The sequence below is a fragment of the Crocuta crocuta genome, unplaced genomic scaffold, assembly GCF_008692635.1.
Source record: "Crocuta crocuta isolate KB4526 unplaced genomic scaffold, BGI_CrCroc_1.0 scaffold233, whole genome shotgun sequence".
NCBI classification, from domain to species: Eukaryota; Metazoa; Chordata; class Mammalia; order Carnivora; family Hyaenidae; genus Crocuta; species Crocuta crocuta.
This window is the reverse complement of record NW_027529526.1, coordinates 835978-859745: the sequence shown is the minus strand read 5'-3', so window position 1 is coordinate 859745 and position 23768 is coordinate 835978. Positions and strand designations below refer to the sequence as shown.

At 47.6% G+C, this 23768-nt stretch overlaps 1 protein-coding gene across 1 annotated transcript in view; it reads left to right on the top strand.

Moving 5' to 3' along the window:
- NAV2 (neuron navigator 2) overlaps positions 1-23768 on the top strand; it is a 270778-nt gene that overhangs the window by 202973 nt on the left and 44037 nt on the right. The window contains 7 exon segments of the mRNA XM_077761085.1: positions 182-884; positions 3741-4208; positions 8829-8989; positions 10971-11159; positions 17487-17539; positions 22757-22780; positions 22895-22969. Coding sequence (XP_077617211.1) covers positions 182-884; positions 3741-4208; positions 8829-8989; positions 10971-11159; positions 17487-17539; positions 22757-22780; positions 22895-22969 — 1673 coding nt within the window.

The following is a 23768-nucleotide window of genomic DNA, read 5'->3' as shown; positions in this document are numbered from 1 at the left end:
GGTGACAGAAGTAGGCTCGATTATCTTGATAAAAAATTCTTTGCTTTTGCCTCCCAGGGCTACTGCTTTCCCCAGAGAAAAGGTGATCCAGTCCTTTGGAGGAGGGGAGGATTCTAAACAAAAGGAGTCGTACAAGCCAGCTTCTCGGTTCACAAGCTAACTTTGCTGCGCTCTCTCTTAGGAAAAACAGATGATGCCAAGGTGTCTGAGAAAGGAAGGCTGTCTCCCAAAGCCTCCCAGGTGAAGCGCTCCCCATCGGACGCGGGCCGCAGCAGCGGTGACGAGTCCAAGAAGTCCCTCTCTGGCAGCTCCAGGGCGCCCGCTGCCAATGCCAACAGCTTCGGGTTCAAGAAGCAGAGCGGCTCAGCCGCTGGCCTGGCCATGATCACAGCCAGTGGGGCTACTGTCACCAGCAGGTCGGCCACGCTGGGCAAGATCCCGAAGTCATCTGCGCTCGTCGGCCGGTCTGCCGGCCGGAAGACGAGCATGGATGGGGCTCAGAATCAGGACGACGGGTACCTGGCTCTCGGCTCGCGGACGAACTTGCAGTACCGGAGTTTGCCCAGGCCCAGTAAGTCCGCCAGCCGGAACGGGGCTGGGAACAGGTCTAGCACCAGCAGCATAGATTCCAACATCAGCAGCAAGTCTGCAGGCCTGCCGGTGCCCAAGCTGAGGGAGCCTTCCAAGACGGCCCTGGGCAGCTCTCTGCCAGGTCTGGTCAACCAGACGGATAAGGAGAAAGGCATCTCGTCTGACAACGAGAGCGTGGCTTCCTGCAACTCCGTGAAAGTGAACCCCACATCCCAGCCAATGTCCAGCGTGGCTCAGGCTGTTCTCCAGCCGGGGGCCAAGTACCCCGATGTGGCCTCTCCCACGCTCCGCAGGTAAGGGGGGAGACGGCACTGAGCAGAACTGGGGTACATTGAATGGCCTCCTGAATGAATAATTTATAGGGGTCTTCGTGAAAACAGCCTCTGGTTTGCTCCACTTCTGTTGGGTCAGATCCTGCCCACAGTTTTGTAGCCAGCTGATTGTATTTTCCCATTTGGGATGAAAAGCCTCTGTATCCATCATCCTGGGTTCGAATTCTGGGTCCACCTTAGGTAGCCACCGTGTATCCTTTCTTAACAGTTTGCTTTAGTCTTCTCATCTGTAAAATGGAACACCTACCTGAGAGCGCTTGTGAAGATTAACCTGTGTAGCCCTATCTGGCCCGTGGGAAGTACGCAGCCAGAGGTGGCCACAGTTCGAGATGAGATCTTAATATAACCCCAGACCCGAGTGGGTATAGAGGGGAAGGCCGAGAGGGTTTTTACCCCCTTGTGTTACTAGTTCGGTGGCTGAAATTCTTCATCATTATGCCAGACTGTGATCTCGGCCAGATCTTTCTCTCAAATAGCCCACTATCCCCCGCCTACTTTTTCTTATAGTGCATGCTTAATTATAAATTTGTCTCTGAAATTTTAGCTGCCTTTAAAAGAAAAAAAGAAAGAAAAGAAAACCCTGTAAAGCAGAAGTGTTTCTGAAAAAGAGAAATTAATCTCTTTTTTACCTCACAAAGACATTCTCATGCATTTCCATGCTAAATGGAAATTCTTATGTGAAAATATTGTTACTTTTTAAACGGGTCCTTTTAAATTTATACACATTCTACTTGTTTATTATTATCTCATTACCTTCCCAGGAAATGTCTTATCACAGGAAAGAGTATAAGTCCCGAGGATAGAAAATTAAGTAGTGAAAAATAAAAATCACGTGCACATGTACGTATTTGGGGGTGAATAGGAATGTTTGAAAAGACTTCAGAAGAGGCCTGCCACGTGAGAGGTATAATGAAGGAGTTCACTGGTTTTTGTCTAGACTTGATTATTAGAATTTCAGTAATGATTAATTTGCGGGGGGAAGGTCCTCTTGGGCTGCCCTTTGTTGTTTTAACATATTGCCTTGTAAATGAAAATTTTCTCTGCTTCTTGCCTCAAGTCGTATATGTAATATTCGCTCTTTGGTATTACAGATTTCCTTCAGAAACTACAAAGGTATTTTACTAGACCCTTAGGCTACTGCAGTAGAATACTGGAAAGCACATGCAGATTCTCAGGCTCTGCATCGACTAACTTTCAGCCAATGCCTGTTAATTACATTTTTCCTAAATCATTAAGAGGCATTCTCCCTTCCCTCTTTGTGCCTTAGTATGGAGAGGAGAAAACTTAGATGAAGTGATAGCACTCTTCAAATGATTTGAAGGACTGACAAGACGAAAAGTTGGGCTTCCTCTGCGTCGTTACACATAGGAGAATTAGGAGCAATAGCAACAAGTAAAAGCAAAGAAGATAGATCAGATTTTGGTTTTCTGATGGTTCGGAAGTGCTTGACAATGGAGTGTGTTACCCTTGAAGTAGCGAGGTTCCTGTTTCTGGAAGTATGTAAGCATTCTAAAGCCAAGATTCCTTGTACAAGAGGATATTTCGTTCTCTGATTGTCATCAGGCAAAGAGTGATTTCTAATCGGTCACCAGATATTGAAGTGAAGATTGATTTTGTGGCTGGATGTTTGTGTTTATAATAACTGCAATTTCTAAGAACTCTGGAGAGAACAGGGATCGGGCTCATACCACTGAGGAGGTGGGTGAAAGGCAACCTGCCTGTCATATGTGGTAGTTTCATCACTTTGCAAGGACGCACATTCTGCAAGGGTTTTGGCGGATGGAATTGCTTGCATTACTAGAGCACGTACCTGCACTTTGACTTGAAGGCCATCCTGCCATTCTTACTGGAGAGCCCTGTTGCCAAAGGGAGAGATGTATATGCCGTTTCCTGTTTTGTGACAACACATTTTTGGTCATGAGCAGGGCCGATGACATGGCATGACATTTCTGTCACAAAGACCCAATGTATCTGGTCTAACATCTCGTGACCCCAGCAAGTTTTCTCTCCGGGTAGGACGAGCCACCCGTCTTTCAGATTGGGTGTTCACATGAGCGTAAATCTGTGAAGGCCCCATCCAGATGTAGACTCGTGTTCTTTGTTTTGTTTTGTTTTTTGTTTTTGTTTTTTTATTTATTTTTGATATAGAGAGAGACAGAGCATGAGCAGGGGAGGGGCAGAGAGAGAAGGAGACACAGAATCCAAAGCAGGCTTCAGGCTCCGAGTTATCAGCACAGAGCCCAGTACGGAGCTCGAACTCACGAACTGTGAGATCATGGCCTGAGCTGAAGTCGGATACGTAACCGACTGAGCCACCCAGGCCCCCCTAGACTCATATTCTTGATTGTTCATGTTGTCCTTAGACACCAAAGCAGCCAAGACCCTTGGAACTGAGCTGTCATAACTGAGCAGCTGTTTTGTGCCTGGGGTCTTGGATATAAAGATAATTGCGGTGGCTCTTTTCCGTCTAGAAGTTTCATGGACTGGGGCAATTTTCCAGTTACTCTGTTTATGGAAATACAGGGAAGTAAGATCTGGTGCCACCATGGCTAGGCCTATTAGAAGTTATCCCGCTTTGCCCTTGGGGTCTCGACTGCAGCTTAGAACTTGAAGCTGGAGCCTTGTGATATGCCCGTGGCCAGGCCCTCTGCGTGGTGGCCTTTCCCAGCGGGAGCACTGTTCACCGTTTCAGTGGCAGTGATGGCGCCCCCTCCCCAGGTTCTCAGCGCACCCGTACCTGGTCCCCACCAGATGTCAACAGCTCCACGCCTTTTGGCGCCGGGCGTCCGACCCACACAACCCTTTGTCTCTTCACAGACTCTTTGGCGGGAAGCCTACCAAGCAGGTGCCCATGGCCACAGCCGAAACCATGAAGAACTCGGTGGTGATCTCCAATCCTCACGCTGCCTCCACCCAGCAAGGTAACTTAGAGTCCCCTTCAGGCAGCGGCGCCCTGAGCAGCGGGAGCAGCAGCCCTCTCTACAGTAAGAACGTGGATAGCAACCAGTCTCCTCTAGCCTCCAGCCCCAGCTCTGCCCACTCGGGCCCCTCCAACAGCCTCACCTGGGGCACCAACGCCAGCAGCTCCTCGGCAGTCAGCAAGGACGGCCTGGGCTTCCAGTCCATCAGCAGCCTCCACACCAGCTGTGAGTCCATTGACGTCTCCCTGGGCAGCGGAGGGGGCCTGAGTCACAATTCCTCCACGGGCCTCATCGCCCCCTCTAAGGACGACTCCCTGACCCCCTTCGTCAGAACCAACAGTGTGAAGACCACGCTGTCGGAAAGGTGAGCGCCGTGCCCTCGTGACTCTCAGAAGGACCCCCCACTTCCGAGGGTCCAGGGATTATGTTAGGAGCCCCGGAGGTTAATCCCCCTTTGCCTGGGAGACAGCACTCTTTCTAACCTCTGCCGTCTTTCCATGGGGAAGCCAGTTGGGGATGGAATTAAGCTTGCCTCTGCTTCCTGTTCTCTTTTCCCGTGTGACTCTTCTCAGTGCTTGGAGGTGGTGGAAGTCTCTTGGGGGCAGATCTAATGCTTCCGTTTGAAACGGCATTTCCGCCTTTGGGGTTCTTCCTTTTTATTCTGTCTGCTCATCAGCTGCTTGCTTCCGCTCCCCCTTGCAGTTGTGCAGGCAGAGTAGGTGGCCGGCCGGCCGTGGCGTGGGTGGCAGGAAACTCCGGGTGGCTGGGTAGATTTGGTGGTACTCACGGCAGACGCCCTCCTACCGAAGGGTTGCCAGCCGAGGGACAGGACATCAAGAGACTAAAAGCCTCCTCAGAGCTCTGAGTTCCGCCGCAGCATATGACATGTGTCTAGTTTCTCCATGTAGGCAAGAACGCCGGATCAGCGTCGGGAATGAGGAAAATGTTCTGATCGTTGTGTGTAACGACACCCCCCCCCTTCTTCCCATCTAATGTTCCTTCTCTTATTTTCTACCTGCCTGGACTTCTAGCCCTCTCTCTTCCCCTGCTGCTAGCCCTAAGTTCTGCAGAAGTACTCTGCCCAGGAAACAGGACAGGTAATGACATTGTAGGCCGGGACCGCACCGCGCCTCCGGGTTCCCCTGCCCATCTGTGTCCAGCCAGATATCTCGTGTGAGGCTGTTGGCCTGGGGCTTCCGCTTGTGTTCGTGGCTCTGGTGTTCTCTGTGACCCCAGACATGCCAGTGAGGGTCTGTTCCGCTGTCCACTAAAGCCTTGGAAGCTGTGGGGTCGGGCTGGCCCCCCTCCCTCCCCAGCTTGGGACCGGGGCGGCAGAAGCTCTCACTTGCATCTCGGCCTTCCCGTGGCATGTTCCCGCTTCCTGGCTCCCCACCCTTTCTCCCTCATCTCTCCCCTTTCCCTCCCAGCCCAGAACCGACTACCACCCACCGTGCGTGCGACTGGACCCTCACCTTTGTCTCCCCCATCCCTGCTCCCCACACAGCTGGCCCTTTTCCCTTTAAGAGTCCTTTGCTGCAGTTTGGCTGTTGCGTCTTGCAGGCTGTTGTGTTCTGTGTGCCCATTTCCTGGAACGATAATGAAAAAGAATCCATGGAGTGTTGAGGTTTTACAAACTAAGAGGCTTGTTTGCCCCCGGCCGCCCTGTGGGTGGGCCTCAGAGATGGATACTGACCTTCAATTTGTGGGGGAGTCACAGCCTGGCCAAGCATAATAACCAGATGTTGTTTCATGCTAGGGGAAAAAAAAAAATTAATGAAAATCCTCTTCACCTCATCAACAGCAGAAACTTTGTTTTTGTCAGACTCAACTGACCAAGCTTTTAAACGCTTGTTCTTTGGAAATCCAAATGCCTTGACTTTATCTGCCAGCAAGTTGTAACTCGCTCCAGCTCGGGCCCGGGGCTCAGCTCCTAGCTACGCCAAACTACCAGGGACCTGGAATTCGCTCTGTTACAGATGAATTCCAAATATGCAGGCTGCTGGCCTCTCGAAAGCCTCCGACAAGTCCCTTCTCTCACTTGAAATCACTGTCAGTGATTTGGGGAGGGTGGGCCAGGGTTAGGGGTGCAGGAGACCTGGCCTCTGTCTCCCTGAGAAGCAGCGGTGGTGGTACAAAGGTGGGTGACCGGGCCGCAGGAGGTGTGGGCTCTGCTTTGACGTGGGGCGGCCCCCAGGTTGTGTTCCGAGCCAGTGGCAAAGGAGGAAGACTTGGAGTTGAGTGGATGCCTCGGGCCTCCTGGTGACGTGGGGTCAGGTACGGCCTGGGGTCGGCCAGCCCCAGGACGAGGCGCCTCTCGTTCCCCGCGGCTGTGTTGCATGTGCAGGTGGAGAAGGGAACCTCCCTGGTGACGCGAGAGTCTCTCGCTGCAGGTCTTCGGCCCCTCCTTCCCCTGCCTGCTTTCCCTGCGCTTCTCTGAAGTTCTCATTTTTGTTTTAACTCTCCTACAGTGACCCGCACCTTGATAGGAACACTTTGCCTAAAAAAGGACTCAGGTATCTGCGTTTCCTCCTTGCATCCATGCCGTCCGGTGTGGCTTTGGGGCTTTGGCTGTGTGACTCTCATGGCTGGTGGGTGTTCGGGCTGGGCCAGGGTCCCCGCTTTGGCCGCTGCAGCAGGGCCTTCTGAACGATGTCTGCCCTAGCACCCTCTCATCCTCCTCTCTCCATTCGTTAGCTTTTTTTTTTTTTTTTTTGCTTGAGCAGAGGCTGTGCTTTTTCAGGCTTCTTGTGGTAAAACCCATCTCATGAAGGACACCCCTGGGCAAGCCCAGAGAGTAGCTACTGCTACTTCTGGGGCCAGTGGGTTTGGTCAAGGAGCTCTTCACCACGATCGTTGTGTTCACTGCTGTCTTCCAAAAGAAAAGACATGACTTACAGCATGTTGGTTTGTTAGCCAGGACAAGGGCCAAGGAGATCACTGTTGCCCTCGGATTTGAAAGCGTTTAACTTTCCAGCCCGTAGAAAGTCACCCAAGACAGATGCTTTGCACTTCCTAAATATTCTCATCGAAAACCGTGTCCGTTTTCAGTGCCTAACACGAAAGACAGGGCCGTGATTGGCTTTGATTGGCTTTGGTGTAAAGAAAGAAAAGACCTCCAGGAAGGAATGTCCTTCCGTTCCTTCTAAGTCCTGGCTCACTTGTGGGTGCACCTCCTGGTTAACCAAGATGCTGTAAGTCCCCATCGCTCACGCCATCTCTGTCACCGTGCCGACCAGAAGGACTCCAATTCTGACGCCCGTCCCATGGTCTTGTGGTCGCAGCTGTCACTTCTGCTCCTTAAACATCTCATTCTTTGTAGCATTGGCTGCATCCTGCACTCAGCATTAAGTGCTTTCGCAAAAAAAAAAAAAGGAACTTGGAATGAAATGTTTCATTGCTGTCATGTATGTCTGTAGTTAATAACCTGCAGCTCTTAAGGCTGAAAGGATTTTGAACAGTAATGTGAGGTAGGTATCAATGCTGCCTTTCAGTAGGAGCTCGAGGAAAGCCAGTTCTGAGAATCTAAGAATAAAAGTATTGAAAATTTCCCAATGGACGTCCTCTGGGAGGAAGTTCAACACTTCGGCCATGCGGGGGGCAGGGGGGTGGGAGAGCTGGCAAGGCCATTTGTACTTAACCGTTTTCTTCATACCCTTGAAGGCTGCTTGTCAGCACCCATGCTAATACTTCCATCATGGCCACTCGTCATAGGAGTTTGACATTGATGCCCCACTGCTGCCCTAAGAGGAAGCTAACCCCTCTAAATATTAATATTTTGAAATGATATATATGTGTCTATATTTCGGCAGCAGATCTATGCCATCAAAATGATGCAGCTCTGGGGTTTTTACATTGTTGTTTTTTTTTTAATTTCAGAATAGGGCTGTGTGCTAGGCTGTCTTCATGCAGTCGATGTGACCTAGAAAGTTGCATGTCCATCAACCATGGCCAAAATGTTTAAGGGAGACACTTTTTTTGGTCCCCTCCCACTCTGCCTCCTCCTTCTAGCTCCCTCCCTCCCTACAGTTCATGTCCAGTGCCAAAACACCAATAACTCTTTCTCTTGAGTCAGGAAAGCCCCTCCACTGACCTAACCAGTAGTTGCCCCATGGTAACCTGTATCGAAGTCCAAAGGCACCCTGGCTACTGTGCATTTCAGATATTTGATGCTGCCTAACAGGCATAATGAGAAAAGCATGGATTTTAGAATCAGACATAAAATGGATTGAAATCTCAGCACGTGGTTCAAGGCAGGCCCTCCCCTTCACTGAATGTAAAATGGGAATAACAGCATCTGCATTGCTGGATGGGTTGGAGGCATGGACGAGATAATGTCTGTGAAGGCCCCCAGCACATTGGGGACATTCCGTACTTTGTGACCAGATACATTTGCTAATAAAGGAGGAGGTGGGCCCGTGACGTCTGGAGAACCCAATGATTTGGGGTTCCTTTTACGGAGACTTATTGACTGATGATCGATTGCAGCAAGCACCATAAGCATCGGTGTCCTCACACCTTCCATTCCCATCTCTGGTTTCTGATACACTGGGCTTCATGGCCACTAACCTGCATTCTAGAATACAGACGCCATGAGCAATCTAATTAAAACGTCCTTGAAGCTCTGGCCGTGGCTCATTTTGTTGCTCTAGTCCTGTCAGGGTAGGGGCTTTGAAATGACACTATCATGAATCAACACGCTACAGATACGCCCAGGGACGGCTCCTTTGAGCATTTACCGGTCTTGCTTGCTTTATGTATTCCCTCTACACTGGAAGGAATTAGTTTTCCCCAAAGGCAGCCAAGTTAGCAAAAAAGGTTTGGAGAAACTTCATAAGTTTCAGGATGTGGAGTGATGTGGTTTTGTTTTTTTTTAACATCATCTTTGGATCTGTATTTCTTTTTTGTGTATTTATCATCAGCTTCACAGAGTTCATTTCCGTAAGCGTTGTTCGTAGTTAATCCAGCCTAATTTCTGCCTGTCCAGGTATACGCCCACCTCCCAGCTTCGCACACAAGAAGACGCAAAAGAATGGTTGCGGTCCCACTCTGCAGGAGGCCTCCAGGACACGGCTGCCAGCTCCCCTTTCTCCTCTGGCTCCAGTGTCACTTCACCCTCCGGAACAAGATTCAACTTCTCCCAGCTTGGTGAGTAGCCTCTGATCATCAGCTGCATTGGTCAGTTCCATGGAGCAGAGGTTAAGGTTCTATTTTGAAAGAGGCAGGTGGTCACATCTTTCTCCGTATCTGATCAGCCCTCAGCAATGTGGCTCGATAATAAGAGACTGATAGCAAAAGGAAGAGAAAAAATAGAAGAGATTTGGATACTCTCGTCTGTAATTTATTTACATGTTTGAGGGCAGTAGGGTAACAGCAAAGAGCAAACTGTCCCATGTTTGAGAAGAAAGTATTATTCCGTTTCTAAGACCTCTGAAGGGGCAGGCTGATGTCTGAAGAAGTAGTAGCATATCCCACGTTTCGTCATCTGCATTGCTTTGTTAAGCTGGAAAATAAAGATCAGGTTTTGAGAGAACAACTATTCTTGTAAATGCCAACTACTGACATAATGCTTTGACTGGCACAGTGGGGAAAGGAAAAGAATTTGTAACACAGTCCCTGCTGACATGTTAATGGATTCTTTTTTAGAGGAACAAACACACCCACACAGACTCATAAATAGGGTAAAAGAGAACAATCCGAAGCTTTATGAGAAACCACGTAATAAAAACCGAATATGCTCAGGTAGTGAGGATTAGAAAAGAAGATCAGTCCTGGTTTGAATCACTGGGAAGGGGTTAAGAATCACTTGCTCAGTTGGTTAAGTATCCAGCTCTTGATTTCAGCTCAGGTTATGATCTCACAGTTCAGGGATCGAGCCCTGTGTCAGGCTCTGCGCTGATAGCATGGAGCCTGCTTCGGATTCACCCTCTCTCCCTCTCTATCCTCCCTTCCCCCACCCAAAATAAATCAGTAAACATTTTTTAAAAAATGACTGGGAAGGATGGGAGCTGAGCCTTCAAAGACTGATAGAGGGGAATCATCTTGCTCAGTCTCATCTCTTTCTGCAAAGAGCAACCTTTTCTGAATATTGTGAATNGGGGGGGGGGCAGATGGGGGGGACAGAGGATCCGAAGCAGGCTCTGCATTAACAGGCTGAGAGCCATGAGTCCTGTTTGGGGCTTGAACTCCCGAACTACGAGATCATGACCTGAGCCAAAGTCAGATGCTCAACTGACTGAGCCAGCCAGGCACCCCAAAACACAGAATCTTTAAATGATAGGTGCGGCTTGTCAATCAAATAAGGCTGACTTTTCATTTCTAATTAACTGAATGGATACCTTGGAAATACTATACTGAAATGGATGGAGTTTTTAATTTTAATTTATTTTAATGTTTGTTCATTTTTGAGAGGGAGAGAGACAGAGTGTGAGTGGGGGAGGAGCAGAGAGAGAGGGAGACACAGGATCCGAAGCAGACTCCAGGCTCTGAGCTGCCAGTGCAGAGCCTGATGCAGGGCTCAAACCCATGAACCGGGAGATCATGACCTGAGCCGAAGTCGGACACCCAACTGACGGAGCCACCCAGGCGCTCCTGGGATTTTAATTTTAAAAGCCCGTTGGGGCCAAGGTGGGTGTACCCCTTTGCACTGGAGCTCTTTAGGCACCCTTACCCAGTGGGTCCCATCAGAGTCAGTATGAGCTGTGTTCAGATTGTTCCTTCTCGGAGTAGCTCTTTGAGGCAAGAGTTTCTTGTCATGCACAAATGCTTCCCGTTTGATCAAAAGCCTGGTTGGACTATTTTGGGCTTTGGCTTTAGAGGGAGTTGTTCCAGATGAGCCTAGGGAGTAATTAGCTCATGCCTGGAAGGTGACACTAGCTTGTCCGAACGTGCCAAGTTGGAAAGCTGAAGCCCAGAGCCTTGCTTTGGAACTGACCCACCTTTCCTCCCTTATTTTTAGCTCTCGGTTTGTTATTCAAATGCTGGTGTGACTGCCTTCTAGAAAACAGATGAGGGAGGGAAGTTGGCATGGACAGATATGGCGGATACTAATCAGTCCCCTCATCGTCCCCATCCAGGATTTGAACAGACATGAACTTCCAACCTTTCAGTTCCCTTCCTTCTATTCCAGCGAGTCCCACCACTGTTACCCAGATGAGCTTGTCCAACCCGACCATGCTGAGGACCCACAGCCTCTCCAATGCTGATGGGCAGTATGACCCATACACCGACAGCCGGTTCCGGAATAGCTCCATGTCCCTGGATGAGAAGAGCAGAACCATGAGCCGCTCAGGTTCATTCCGGGATGGGTTTGAAGAAGGTAAGCAAGGAGGTTTACCATCTGAGGTTATGTGGTGTGGTTAATTGGCCCTCCATATGGAGTTCATGACGGGAAAGCCCACCTCTAAGGATTTCCAGCCAGTTCTCTCACTCACTCTGGGGTTGGGGCTGGGGAGCTCTGAATAGCAGGGTCTGGCTCTTTATTGACCTCGCAGGACTTCAGGGAAGAGGCTGCTGAAGAAACATGAGTGAACTTGGAGCTGACCAAGTTCCATTCTAGGCTTCTCCCTCTTGGACATGGGCCACAGCTTCTTGGCATGTGCCTCCATCTTGAGGTTCAGCTGCTGGCTCACCATCTTGGCAGAGTGAGTTTCTGGAGAGTTAGTTCATTTCCCTGTGCTGACGTACCCTTGTGGCTCTGGGGGCCTGTGGGCAGCACCAGAAGTTTCTATGTCCCAAGCCCATTTATTAAGTTTATTGAGTTAAACCCTTGCCCTTTAGGTACGCCCTTTTTCTTCTTTGCTCACAAACTGTGAATACTTTGGGTTGGACCTTTATGTTTTGTTCATTTTAATGAGAATTTTGGGGAGAAAATAGCTGTGGGCATCTTTGCCGGCTGTCTTCCTAACTCGGTTCATCTCTCTTCCCCTTTGTTCTTTCACTCAAGGTGTGAGCTAGGGAAGCAGGCAGTCAAAATGCTATGGACGGACATCAGCCCCACCCCGAATAGCTGAGAATGATAGGACATTAGAATCAGTACTCATTTGACTAGTGGTTAAAAATATGGTGGTCTGAATCTAGCTCCCCTACCTACGTATATGATCTTGGATGGGTTGCTTCGTGTCTCTGTACCTCCCATTTTTTTTTGGTTTGTACTTCTACTGACAAAATGAGAGTGGTAATAGAACCCAGCTCATAGAATTATGAAAATTCAATAATATATACAAATGTTAACCCAATACGTTATTATATGTCCTAGCCTGTAGAGTCAGCATCAGCAGGGATGTCCTGGAAGCTGGGAGTCCCCAGCTAGGGGACAGGGACTCCCAGAGCGGTTGAAGCCCAGGCTAAGGCCATAGCCCTAGTTGTGCTTTTTTTTTTGGCCAGCAGTCATGGAAGAGAATGTGGGAAGGGAAGAAGTCATAGGTGCTTCCTTCTACTCCCAGCCCCTGTAAGAGTGGGGAAATATATGCCCAGCATCCTTCTGGGAGGAGAAAACAAACAAACTTGTCTTAAGAAATCCCTGAATAAATCAAGAGGGAAAGAAACACAGAATAAAAGCTCCTGCTTTTGCCCAGTGTACTTGTTTGCAAAAATTGGAAAGAGTTTTAGTTACAGGGCAGTTGCTCCCTGGTTCATCTTCCTGGAGACTTCAGTGTCCCTTCACCCTGATTCAGGTGTCACTTGCGTCCAGTGACATGCAGTGAGCGACAGGGAGCAAGTCTGTAAATCCCTCTTCGGGAGCCTGCCGGGACAGAGGATTAAGGATGAGTGGAGCCTAAGTTACCAAAGAGTGTTTTCGCTGGATTGAAGAGCTAGAAATGCGTGCTCTAACCACTCAGGGCGGTAATAATAGTGGATATATTGACCCTAAGGTGAAGGAGTAGGCGGTTTGTCGTGAACTCTTTTCTAGTCGACGTGCTAGCCAAAGCGTGGCCTCAGAGCCCCCGCTCTCCCAGCAACAACTCACACAGGGAATGTGTCCTGTGCTCTATCCATCTTCCCTGCCGTGTATGTATACCTGAGTGAACCGTGTTCAGAACTGAAACTTGTCCAAACAAGCAGATGTCGCCTCATAAAGATCCAGAACCATTACAGTATCATCATCAGACAGCTTTTATTTATTCTTCCTGGAATCAAGCTGTCAGGCAGCACACCCGTGGAATATCTAGGATGTCAAAGTGACATTGATAAAAAATGCTCACCCACAAGCGATGTCTAGACTTTTGTAAACCCTACTGATTCATGGTGATGTGGAACTGAAGGGCAGGGGTAAAAATCAGATCTGAGGGGTAGCAGGTAGGGACTGCTGTTGATATACTATGAACACATAGCAGTTTCACCTTTTGGCAAATTTTGCATCAAATCGATTTTCTTCCAGGGATATTCCACCACGAAAACAAAATAGAGCTTGTGCAGTTGGGTGTTTTCAATTCCACTGGGTAAAGGCTGCATGTATGTATGTATGTATGTATGTATTATTTATTTATTTATTTATTTAATTTTTAAACCCCAGTGTTGTGTAAACAGTAGGGGGAAATTTTTACATCTCATATTTGGACCAAATAGAACCTCCTTAGAACCTAGCCTCAGTTAGGTATATCATCATATGCCAGAAAAGCAGGGCAGAGACTTAAGAATTAGCACAAGTACTTAGGTGAGGTTTTTGTGAGATTTAATTAGCACTTTCCATTTTGAAGGAAGTGGGAATCATAAATATGTAGATGAGGTACAGGCATGGCCCAGATGCAACCTTTCAAAGTTATTTCAGGTAAATTAATTTCCATCAGATGCATTATGCAATTTTAGAGTCAACTTTAATAGCGTACATTTAGGGAGATGCTTGAGGCATTTTTTTAAATGGATGTCTTTGGAGGAAAAACATCCAGGGACTTTACCAATCATCCCTAATTGCTAGTGCAATCTAAATCGGTTCTTATGGAATCCATAGGAACAGAACAGCTTATTAATAATTTTTTTTTTTTTTTGCAACTCACTCGTGTTTCTAACCCCTGAGTTATATTTGTGATTTAAATCCTGGCATGTCTATTGTTAGCCATGAGAGCTTGAAAGGGACTTGGCCCTGCTCAGCCCATTCCCTGTTTGCTTAAAGGTAGAAAATAATTGTACCTGCTTCAGAGGATTGAAGGGAAGATTAGGTGAGATAAATCCCGGAAAGCATTTAATGCAAAATGACTTTGAAAGAGGGTTATAGCAAGTATTCAACCCATGGTGGCTATTATTATAATTGTCATGTTTTGTTTTGTCCTTCTCCCCAAGGGCCGTTTTATTTATGGCAAATTCGAGGCAGAAGAAGAAGCTTGGGTACTCAGGTCTTAAACTCTTGATTCTCGGCCCTCTGTTTCTCCGTCCAGTCCTACCTTGACCTTTGGCTCTGCCTTGGCCACAGCTGGGCTCTTTGACCTGCCCAGTGTGCTCTCTGTTTTCACTTATGCTCGCCTTCCAGAGGGTGGTGCATTAGCCATCGGAACGGTGTCTTGTTCTCACTGGCTCCTCTGATCATTCCAACGGTGGAGCAAGAACTAGCATACAATGCCTTGATGCACGTCCTCTGCTCCCAACTCGCTGTGCGAGCTTGGCCACATCACTCAGCCTCTCTGGGTCTTAAATTACTCTTTTGTTTATTGGTGGCAGCAACTCCTGCCCTGTCTGGGAATATTACCTACAAATTCTCTGTGATGATGAGGACCTCTTCAAACATAGTATACATGAGAAAGTGCTCTGATTAGCATGAAGCTGAATATATATATATGTATTATATATGAGATGCCAAGTGTAGCAGCAGGGGCATTTGATTGCTTTATTGGCTAGAATATGCCCTCTTGTTTTACTGCATCTAGAGCATGTATATATATACCTGTGCTTTAAAGAGGGGTGAAACCATGTTTTTCTCAAATATGTATTTTTTGCATTGTTGGTCACAGCTTGTATCTGTAGATTGGATGAGGGGCAAAGGAACCATTCTAAAACACACCAGAAGACTTTAACAAAAATAGCCTTTCAGAAACCAGTAAGTCCAGTAAATCCAGTAAATCAAGGGCAAAAGTGTCTCCAGACTTCGGGTCAGCAGATCCTGTTCCTGAGTGCTGTGTGACCTTAAGCAGACCATTTAGCCTCTCTGGATTTCAGATTGCTCAGGGGCAGAGATGGCCCACACAAGTCCCTGTGCCTCATAGCTTCAGAATTTTAGAGCTCTGGGTGTAGAATGGAAAATGCACGGTGTGTTTCCACTCCTCTGACTTTGTATGTCTTGTGTGCATCTTGCTGTCCAGAAGTTTCCAAGCCACATGACCCAGGCTCTGACCTGGTTCAGTTCACTTGAAACAAGGCCAACTGTAAGGGTTGAGGCAAGCCACATGCAGCTTGGGGTTGACTCTGGAAAGCAAGGCATCTTCTTTTGGACCACAGCCTTGCTATTGCTAATACCAAGTGAGAGGAGTTAATTGTAGAGAAAAATAATTACCTCCACCGAAGCCTGCCAGACATGCTGTTCTCCGCCCGCAGCCCTAGGCTTTCACCGGGATATCGCAGAAGGCAGTATCAGGAAGTCTGTGTATACGAGCTGGAGAGAGAAAGAGAAGAGAAAAAACTTCCATTTTCCTGCACCTCAGTTCCATGCAGCAGCCCTGTGCTGGCTAAGCAGGTGGTGTGATGGAAGGGCGTAGCTGAAGGGTGGCTACGTATTACCCACGTCTCTTCCCCCAACTTGGCCCCGACTGCCCATATCATGGGACTAAAGTAACTTACCCCTTTAGAACATTGGGCCACTGGGTTGAAGCATGAGAGGTGTCTGCTGATGTGTGAACGTATTAACACTGAAAGTTCTTATTGGCCATTAACACCATAAACGGATTTCTTATGGGCCATAGGCCAGGAAAGTCATGGATGGAAGAAGAATGGAGAAGATCTGTGACTGTAGGCATCGCTAAGGAAGGTGGAGTGATGGTATAAGGGTAGCCTCGGAAAAGCAGGCGGCTTCTAAGAGAGAAGAGGGCTGGACAGGCAAGCAAGGGACTGTGCAACTGTGTGGGTTCAGAGAAGGGAGGAGGTGCAGCCAGGGGCGGGCGGGCAGGGAAACGAGGAAAAGGCCCATGCAGAGATGTTGTCTGAGCTGATCCTGGCGATTTGGATAGGCAGAAATGAGAAGCTTCCTAAACAAAGGGAACCGCACGGCCAGAGACTCTGAGGCAGATGAGTTCTGTGAAGGGCGTGCTCAAGAGTGAAGTGCAGGATTCAGAATGTGACAGGAGCACATAAAGGAAGAGCAGGTCGTCAGGAGGCTTATGGGAAGACAGTGTGGAGACACCTGGGTGGTTGGCTGAGCTGTGGGTCAGATGTCTGGTGGGCAGGTAGCTTCTGCCGACTGCCGATCTGAGTTGAGTTCACTTCTTGGGTGGTAAGTGCAAGCCGTTTGGTGCATGTGGACAGTCCCTCCCCAGCATCCCACTCTCAGACCACAGGGGATCGCGAGTGTGGGGGTAAAGCATTCCACCCGTGGCCGGGAAAAATGTGCCCAATTAAAGGTCTCCAATGTCTCCACAAGCATATTTATATCTTTCACAAAGTTGTCGAGAGATTGCTAAGAAAATGTCATTAAGGAGTCTAGTTCCCAGAAAGAAGAGTCAGCTAGGATACTTAGTCTGAGAAAAGACCATGATTTAAAGTTATATGAAAACAATAAAATGTCTCCACTGGCTGGGGACAGGAAGGGGCGCAAAGAGGGTATGAAGATGGTTTTATGTCAGAGGTACCAGGCAAATACAGAAAAGAGGACACCCTTCCCTGTCAGTTTGTACACATGGTAGAAATTGAAAGACGAATCTCTATTTCAGTAGATATATCTTCTAAACAAGTGTTCTACTACGAATACATCTAGAATGAATTTACTATGGCCAACAGCCAGCCTCCTGTGTTTATAACAATCAGCTGGTCTTTGTGCATACACAAGTGAAAGTTGCTAGGGGGGTATAAAATATAAATGCAACACAGTTTCAACTCAAAAGGAATACATCAGAAGGAAAGAAGAGAGTACAATGTGCTGGAATGGAACAGGTACCAAGGTGCCTCTGGGTAATCGAATTATGAGTCATGTAGATTATGGCAGTGAGTATGTTTTTTTAACATTTCTCTGTACTTGAAAACTTTTATTTAGTAATCATGTGTTATTTTCATAGGGGAGAAAGGTATTTAGAGGCTGTGGGGGTAAAAATGTGCTAAGAGACTTCCTTAGGAAATTACTCTTTATTTGACTCTGACCTATCACCAAACCAGGAAAAGTTGGGTCAAGGTGAGACTCAGCTGCCTATAACAATTTTTTTAATGTTTTATTTATTTCTGAGAGAGAGAGAGAGAGTCAGTGTGAGCAGCGGAGGGTCAGAGAGAGAGGGAGATACAGAATCTGAAGCAGGCTCCAGGCTCTGAGGTAGTTGTGAGCACAGAGCCCGACGTGGGGCTCAAACCCACAAACCATTGGATCATGACCTGAGCCGAAGTCAGACACTTAATCGACTGAGCCACCCAGGCGCCCCAGGATTCAGCTGCCTATAATGTTGAGCTTCTCTTCCTCTCTCCTTAGACTCCATAGTAGCCAGTTGTGCAATTCACCTTTGTTTTTCTTTTTGAATAGTTCACGGATCCTCACTCTCCTTGGTTTCCAGCACATCATCGATTTATTCTACAGTGAGTATAAATCAATGCTGTATGGATGGCTATGATCATGAGAACTGGGGCTCCTTTATCAAGTGTACTAAGAATAAAATATAAAATCATTTCTCCTAGAGAAAGTATTTCCATTATAAAGGGATCATTTAATAGGGAACAAGATTTGAGATTCACAAACAGCCATTGATCATAATGGATCAACCAATAAATCAGGAACTGACTTCTTTATTAAAGTGTCATTGTGCTTTGGATGGTAACTGGTTAGAATGTGTTAGAAGTCTTGGCCACCTGCTGGTAGCCTTAGAAAAGAAAGGCCTTCAATAACTTATTAATCTTGTCTGCCTCAGTTTCTTTATCTGTAAAGTGGAAAGAATAGCAGTCCCTACAAGGAGGGAGATGACATTTCACAACAATATAAATTCCTTGAGGACAAGGACTTTTTCTGTTTTTATGCCTAGTGCCTAGAACAAAGCCAGCATAGAGTAGGTGTTCACAAAATAGGCTTGAAAGAAATAAGAAAATGCGTGTGAAGCACTAAACATAGTGCACACAGCACAGAGTACGCTCTCTTAAAGGGTGGCTGTTATCACTGCATGGTCTACTGAACAAGAGCCAGATGAAATCAAAATATGGTGCTGGATTTGCTCACAGGTGCCTACTTTATATAGTTATGTGCATAACTATCTTAAAAACTTTAATTTGGGAATTCCTATAGGGAAAAAATCATTTTTATTAAGAATAAAAAATCCTTTAGCCCTTATTCTATGGAGGACAGATATTTTAGTAACTTAGTCTTTGGTAATGCCAGGTTCCTGGGCTATATACATAGCAGGAAAAACTGTATATGGCTCCTTATAAGTTTAAAGGCCATCCTGGAGTCAAGTTACAGAGACCAGAGCCTAACTGTTCTTTCTTAGGCCAATAGCAAACGCAGACAGACTTCAGTGATTGCTGACAGGCTCTGATTTGAAGGACCTAGAAAGGATCTTTTCTGCTCTGACCCACCTTGCCCCTCTACCTCCAAAACACCTTGCTCCTCAGCCAGTCATCTTGTCCAAAATTTCATTACAGAGTCCTCACTTTCATTAGTAAGAGGGATTATCAAAGCCATTATCTACTAAGAAAGCCATAGAGACGACCTTCTAACTATCAGCTAGTACATATAGGAAGTCCTACCTTCTAGAGGGAAACCCTCTGACATGGGTACCAAGATAGTACATTCAAACCTAGATTTACTTCTTTGACAGGATTTACTGGCCCTGTGTAGATGCCAGGCTCTGGGCTAGACCTCAAGGATGTGGTGCAGGTGGGGAGAGGAGCCTGCTGCTGGAGGAAGCCAGATGTCCCCAAGGACACCTAGGGACATGGGACTCTAGTTCCATAGGGTGGGTGCAGAGTGGCTCCCACAGACATCACCATCTCCAAACCCCTTGTTTTCCCAGCAGAGTGCCCGGGGTTTCCCATCAACGCCGAGCGGGGAGGGTTCTTCTCAAAAGAGTAAAAAGTGGGGGCTGGCCTGCACCAGCCAACCTTGGAGGGAAGAGCATGAACATCTCCCGCCGTGAGAATTCAGACATAGGAAGCCATCATGTGCGTTTCCTGGCCGCGCAGCTTTCATGCAGACTGCCAGAAGCTCTTGCAACCCAAGGCTTCTCAGTAGCTCTTGCTCTGGGTGTGTGGAGAGGAAGCTGATGTTTTCATGAAATTTCAAATTTTTTTTAATGTTTTATTTATTTTTGAGAGGGGGAGTAACAGAGTATGAGCAGGAGAGGGGCAGAGAGAGAGGGAGACAGAATCCATGAATCAGGCTCTAGGCTCTGAGCCATCAGCACAGAGCCTGACGCGGGGCTCGAACCTGTGAACCATGAGATCATGACCTGAGCCGAAGTCAGACGCCCAACCGACTGAGCCACCCAGGTGCCCCAAAATTTCAAATTATTCTTTCTGAGTTGATACAAATTCCCACATTACCAAAGACCTAATAATAATTTTCAGCTTGATGTTTAACTAGATAGCAAGAGCCCCCAAGGCCTAATCTTTGCTTTTTACTCACTGTATGACTTCGTACAAATTACATCATTATTCCAGGTAACTGTCGGTTTGTCTTTGCTGTTGGGGAGCCAGGTGGTCTCAGAGGTCAGTGCCCGCAACTTCTGACAGTTCCACCATGTCATTGAGTCACAGGTTCCCTCATACTGTCCTTTATGTGTGCCATCTCTGACCATATAGGTTACTTTTGCAGACTTAAACAAAGATACCTAACATTTGAATGTTTTGATGGCTAGAATAGTCTGCGAACTCCAAACTGCATTTGCCTACACGGCTACCACCAAACACGGACATGTGGTCCCTCATCTACTGCCAGCCACTTGGGTGATAATAGAATTCTGAGACTCAGACACCTTCGTAAATGTTAGGTGAACAAGTTCTGGCTAAAAAAAGACTGTTGGAGCTTCATAAGGTGCCAGCAACCCAGACCAAAGAGCCTGTTTCATAGCTGAGTGTTTTAAAGGCTCTTATTGGATGATAATAGGTTTTTCCCTACAATCTCTGTAATTCTTGGATATTCAAGAATGCTCATTCTGGCTGAAAATCGCCTGTGATTTTAATTATAAAGGAACGAAAAGGCAACAGTCGCTGAACAACCACCACGAAGAAGTCGTGGAGTAGACTTTCCCTTGGAGTAGAGAAAACCTAAGATGCCACTTCGGGCATTAGACCGGCTCTCGGATGGTAGAGGGCAGGAGCTGCTAAGTGGAGGCAGGCTCCCGGCTTCCCTTGGAGTTCCCAGAGCAGCAGCTGCGGGTACGATGAAAAAGCACATAGCGGCCCCAGGCTGCTGCTGAGAACAGGGGTCCAAGCCTGGAAACCGTGGGCAGAGCAGTGACAGAGGTACAGGGAAGGAGTATTAGGCTTATGGATAGGAGTGTTTAGAAGTGGGGCTCACCCCCTATGGATGGGTCAGCCTACCTCTAGCAGCTTCCCAGATGCTAGATAGCTGTGACATTCTCACTGTTAACTTTCTCCTTTGGATCAGACTCACAAGTCAGGGGCCTTATTTCTGGAAGGCCTCCATGAGAATGTAGCTGTAGTAAAAGAGCAAGAGAATGTGCTCATTAAGATCCTAGACTCTAGAGCCAGACTACCTTGGGTCCACGCCCAGCTCTCCTTCTTAACAGCTGTGGCCATGGGCACATTATTCATCCTCCCCGTGCCTCAGTTTCCTCATTTGTGAAATATAAGTGAATAGTGTTAGTACCTACTCAAAGGGTTGTTATGAGGACTAAATAAAGAACAAGTGGAAGGGGCTTAGAACAGTCTCTGGCACGTGGTAAGCATTCAGTAAATGCTTCTTATTACCAGATTGTAAGCAGCCTGGTAATAGAGGGACTTGGTCACACTCACAGCTGTATCCCAGGTTCTTAAAACAGTGCCTGGCACATAGTAGGAAGTCAGTAACTATTTGATGGGTGGTGGTAGTGGGCATAAATGGAGGAACAGATAAACAAAGAGGGACGGATGAATATTCCCAGAGAGGGAAGAGGAAGTCCTGAGGACACCTCCTGGCGTTCCCCTGAAAGCATTTCTTAGATGAGAGTGTTCAGCTGTGTGACTTCAGGCAAGAAACCTAACCTCTCTGTGCCTTAGAAGGAATACAGACCTAACTCTGTAGGGTTACTGCAGGAATGAAATGATTTGGCCCCTGTGTTCCTAAAAACCAGTTGCCGTTGTTAGAGGCCAACTGGAGGAAGGACCTTCCTGAGCAGGATCGGAGTCAGGGCAGTGGGGTGAGGGGCTCAGAGAGATCAGATTGGAAACAGCCCCCCACCTGCCCCAGCCAATGGGCGTAGGGTCTGCAGGGTCTAATGAATCATACCTTTCTGCATTCTGAACTAACAGAAGTAGACACCAGAGTCAGGTGCTGATGTTTTTGTTTTGTTTTGTTTTGTTTTTGTGTGTGTGTGTGTGTTTTTTTTTAAATAACAGGTTTATCACTGGTAAAATTGGCTCAGGGCACACATCTAAGACCCAAGGACAAAACAGAGTCCTTACTGATTTTCACTCGCCTATCTGGGTTCCAAGTCACTGCTCCAACCCTAGGGAAGTATGAATAGAGGGGTGGAGAGAAGGTGGGAGCACTTCCAAAATTGCCCAGAATGGGGGGGGGTTGTTTTCCTTTATGGGCCCCTGTGAGAACCCAAGGAGAGCAAAAGAAAGGTTCCCCCTGCTGCAGGTTCCCCCTATGGGAGGAGAGAGGTAGTCTCATGGTCTCTGGCTAGCAAGTGGCTGGGTCACCGCAGACACAGGGCCCTGTATGGAAGACTCTGCCAGTAGGAGGGCCCACAGGCATCACCTTTACTTCCCAGAGTTGCAGGTAACCGGGGGGACTTGAGTTGTGGCAGCAGGAATACGAAGGCCCCGTTCATCCTCACCACCGGGGAAATCAGCAGGCAGGCTGATGGGGCTCCCAGCTTCCCCCACTTTGGAGGTAGTGCCTCGGAGAGACGGGAGGGAGGAATGACACGGGCAGTTACCCCGTGAGCAGTCCTCCTTTACCCCCAGCTAGGATTGCCAGATTGAATACAGAATGCCCAGTTAAATTAGAAATTCAGATTAACAAATAATTTAAGCGGCGCCTGGGCGGCTCAGTCGGTTAAGCGGCCGACTTCAGCTCAGGTCATGATCTCACGGTTCGTGGGTTCCAGCCCCGCGTCGGGCTCTGTGCTGACAGCTCAGAGCCTGGAGGCTGCTTCGGATTCTGGGTCTCCCTCTCTCTCTGCCCCTCCCTCACTCTCTCTCAAAAATAAATAAACTTAAAAAAAAAACCAACAAACAACTTTTTAATATAAATTGTCCCCAGTGTGGCATGGGATAAAAAAAACAAGTGTACTTTTATTTGCTAAATCTGGCATCCCTGCCCTGGCTCGTGCCCTTCTCCCACCTTCTCCTGAGCACCCAAACTTAGTATCTCCACATGGAGCAGAGGGGCTCCTCACAACCCAGATAATTAGAGTGCTGGTCTCCTCCTAATTTCTTAAAATAATGTGCTGTTTGTATTTGGCCGTTCTGATTGGTCAAATTAACTAAACCAGTTTATCCAGAAAAATAACACCAGGAACGAAACCAATAACTTCAGGACTTCTGTAAGCATCCAAATCTGGTGTTCCCCACAGGCTGCACTGCACTGTTCTCTGTTCCTCACCTGGTCTAACTTCCCTTATGATTTCTTTACAGCCAGAAGAAAAATGCCAGTCAGAGGTAAGGGACAGTTTGGCGGCTGGGTTTCCTTTGTCACTATTGTCAGTTACTTCACCCAGCTCCGGCTGGGAACGGACGCTTACAGCAAGTAACTCTGTCCCGTGCCTTCTTTAGATTCGCAAGCTGCGGCGGGAGCTGGATGCCTCACAGGAAAAGGTGTCTGCTTTGACCACCCAGCTGACAGCGAACGTGAGTACAGACACAGGGTGGTAGCCGTGGGAGGGGGACAGCCACTGCTCCCTTCTGACATTAAGTCACGGCCACCGGCACCCGAGCACCATGAAAGCAGTACAGTGTGAAAGGCCCGGGCTTTTAGCATCATGAGTGTGACTGTCCGCCCTGGCACTTTCTGGCTCTGCGTTTCGGGCAGATTCTTTAACCTCTGAGCCTGCATGTGCTACTCCATGCAGTGGTGGATGGTAATACTTAGCTCTCTGGGTTGTCCTGTGATCAGTCCTGGAATATATTAAGCAGGCAGAAAAGTTCTTTTCAGTTTCTTCCTCTTTCTGAAAACTTTCATCTTAAGGAGAAAAAAAAAAAGAAAGCGAAGGCTCCACATAAATAGCTGACTGTTCTATAATTATAATATGCACAATTACGTGTTCAGGAAGTGCTGCCAACCAGCATTCAATTCAACAACTGTTTATGTGCCAACTATGCCCCGGGCACTGTGGGTTCAACAGCAAAGCAAGCACCGTCACTGTCATCTTAGTGTTCTTTGGTGCAGCAGAGACAAAAGAATTTTCTATAATAGGATAACTGTTAGAGAGGCAGAAGGTTGTGGGAATATGGAGGAGGAGCACATAAATCAGTCTTGTGTGGGGAGAGATTAGGAAGGGCTTCTTGGAGGAGGTGACCTGAGGGATGCTGTATGGGAGGATGCATGGGAAGGGGAGCATTCTAACCAGTGTACATATATATGTATTTGTGCCAAAGCCCAAGGTGAAGATTATTTAGAAACTATAAGTAAACCCATTGTAATTAGAGA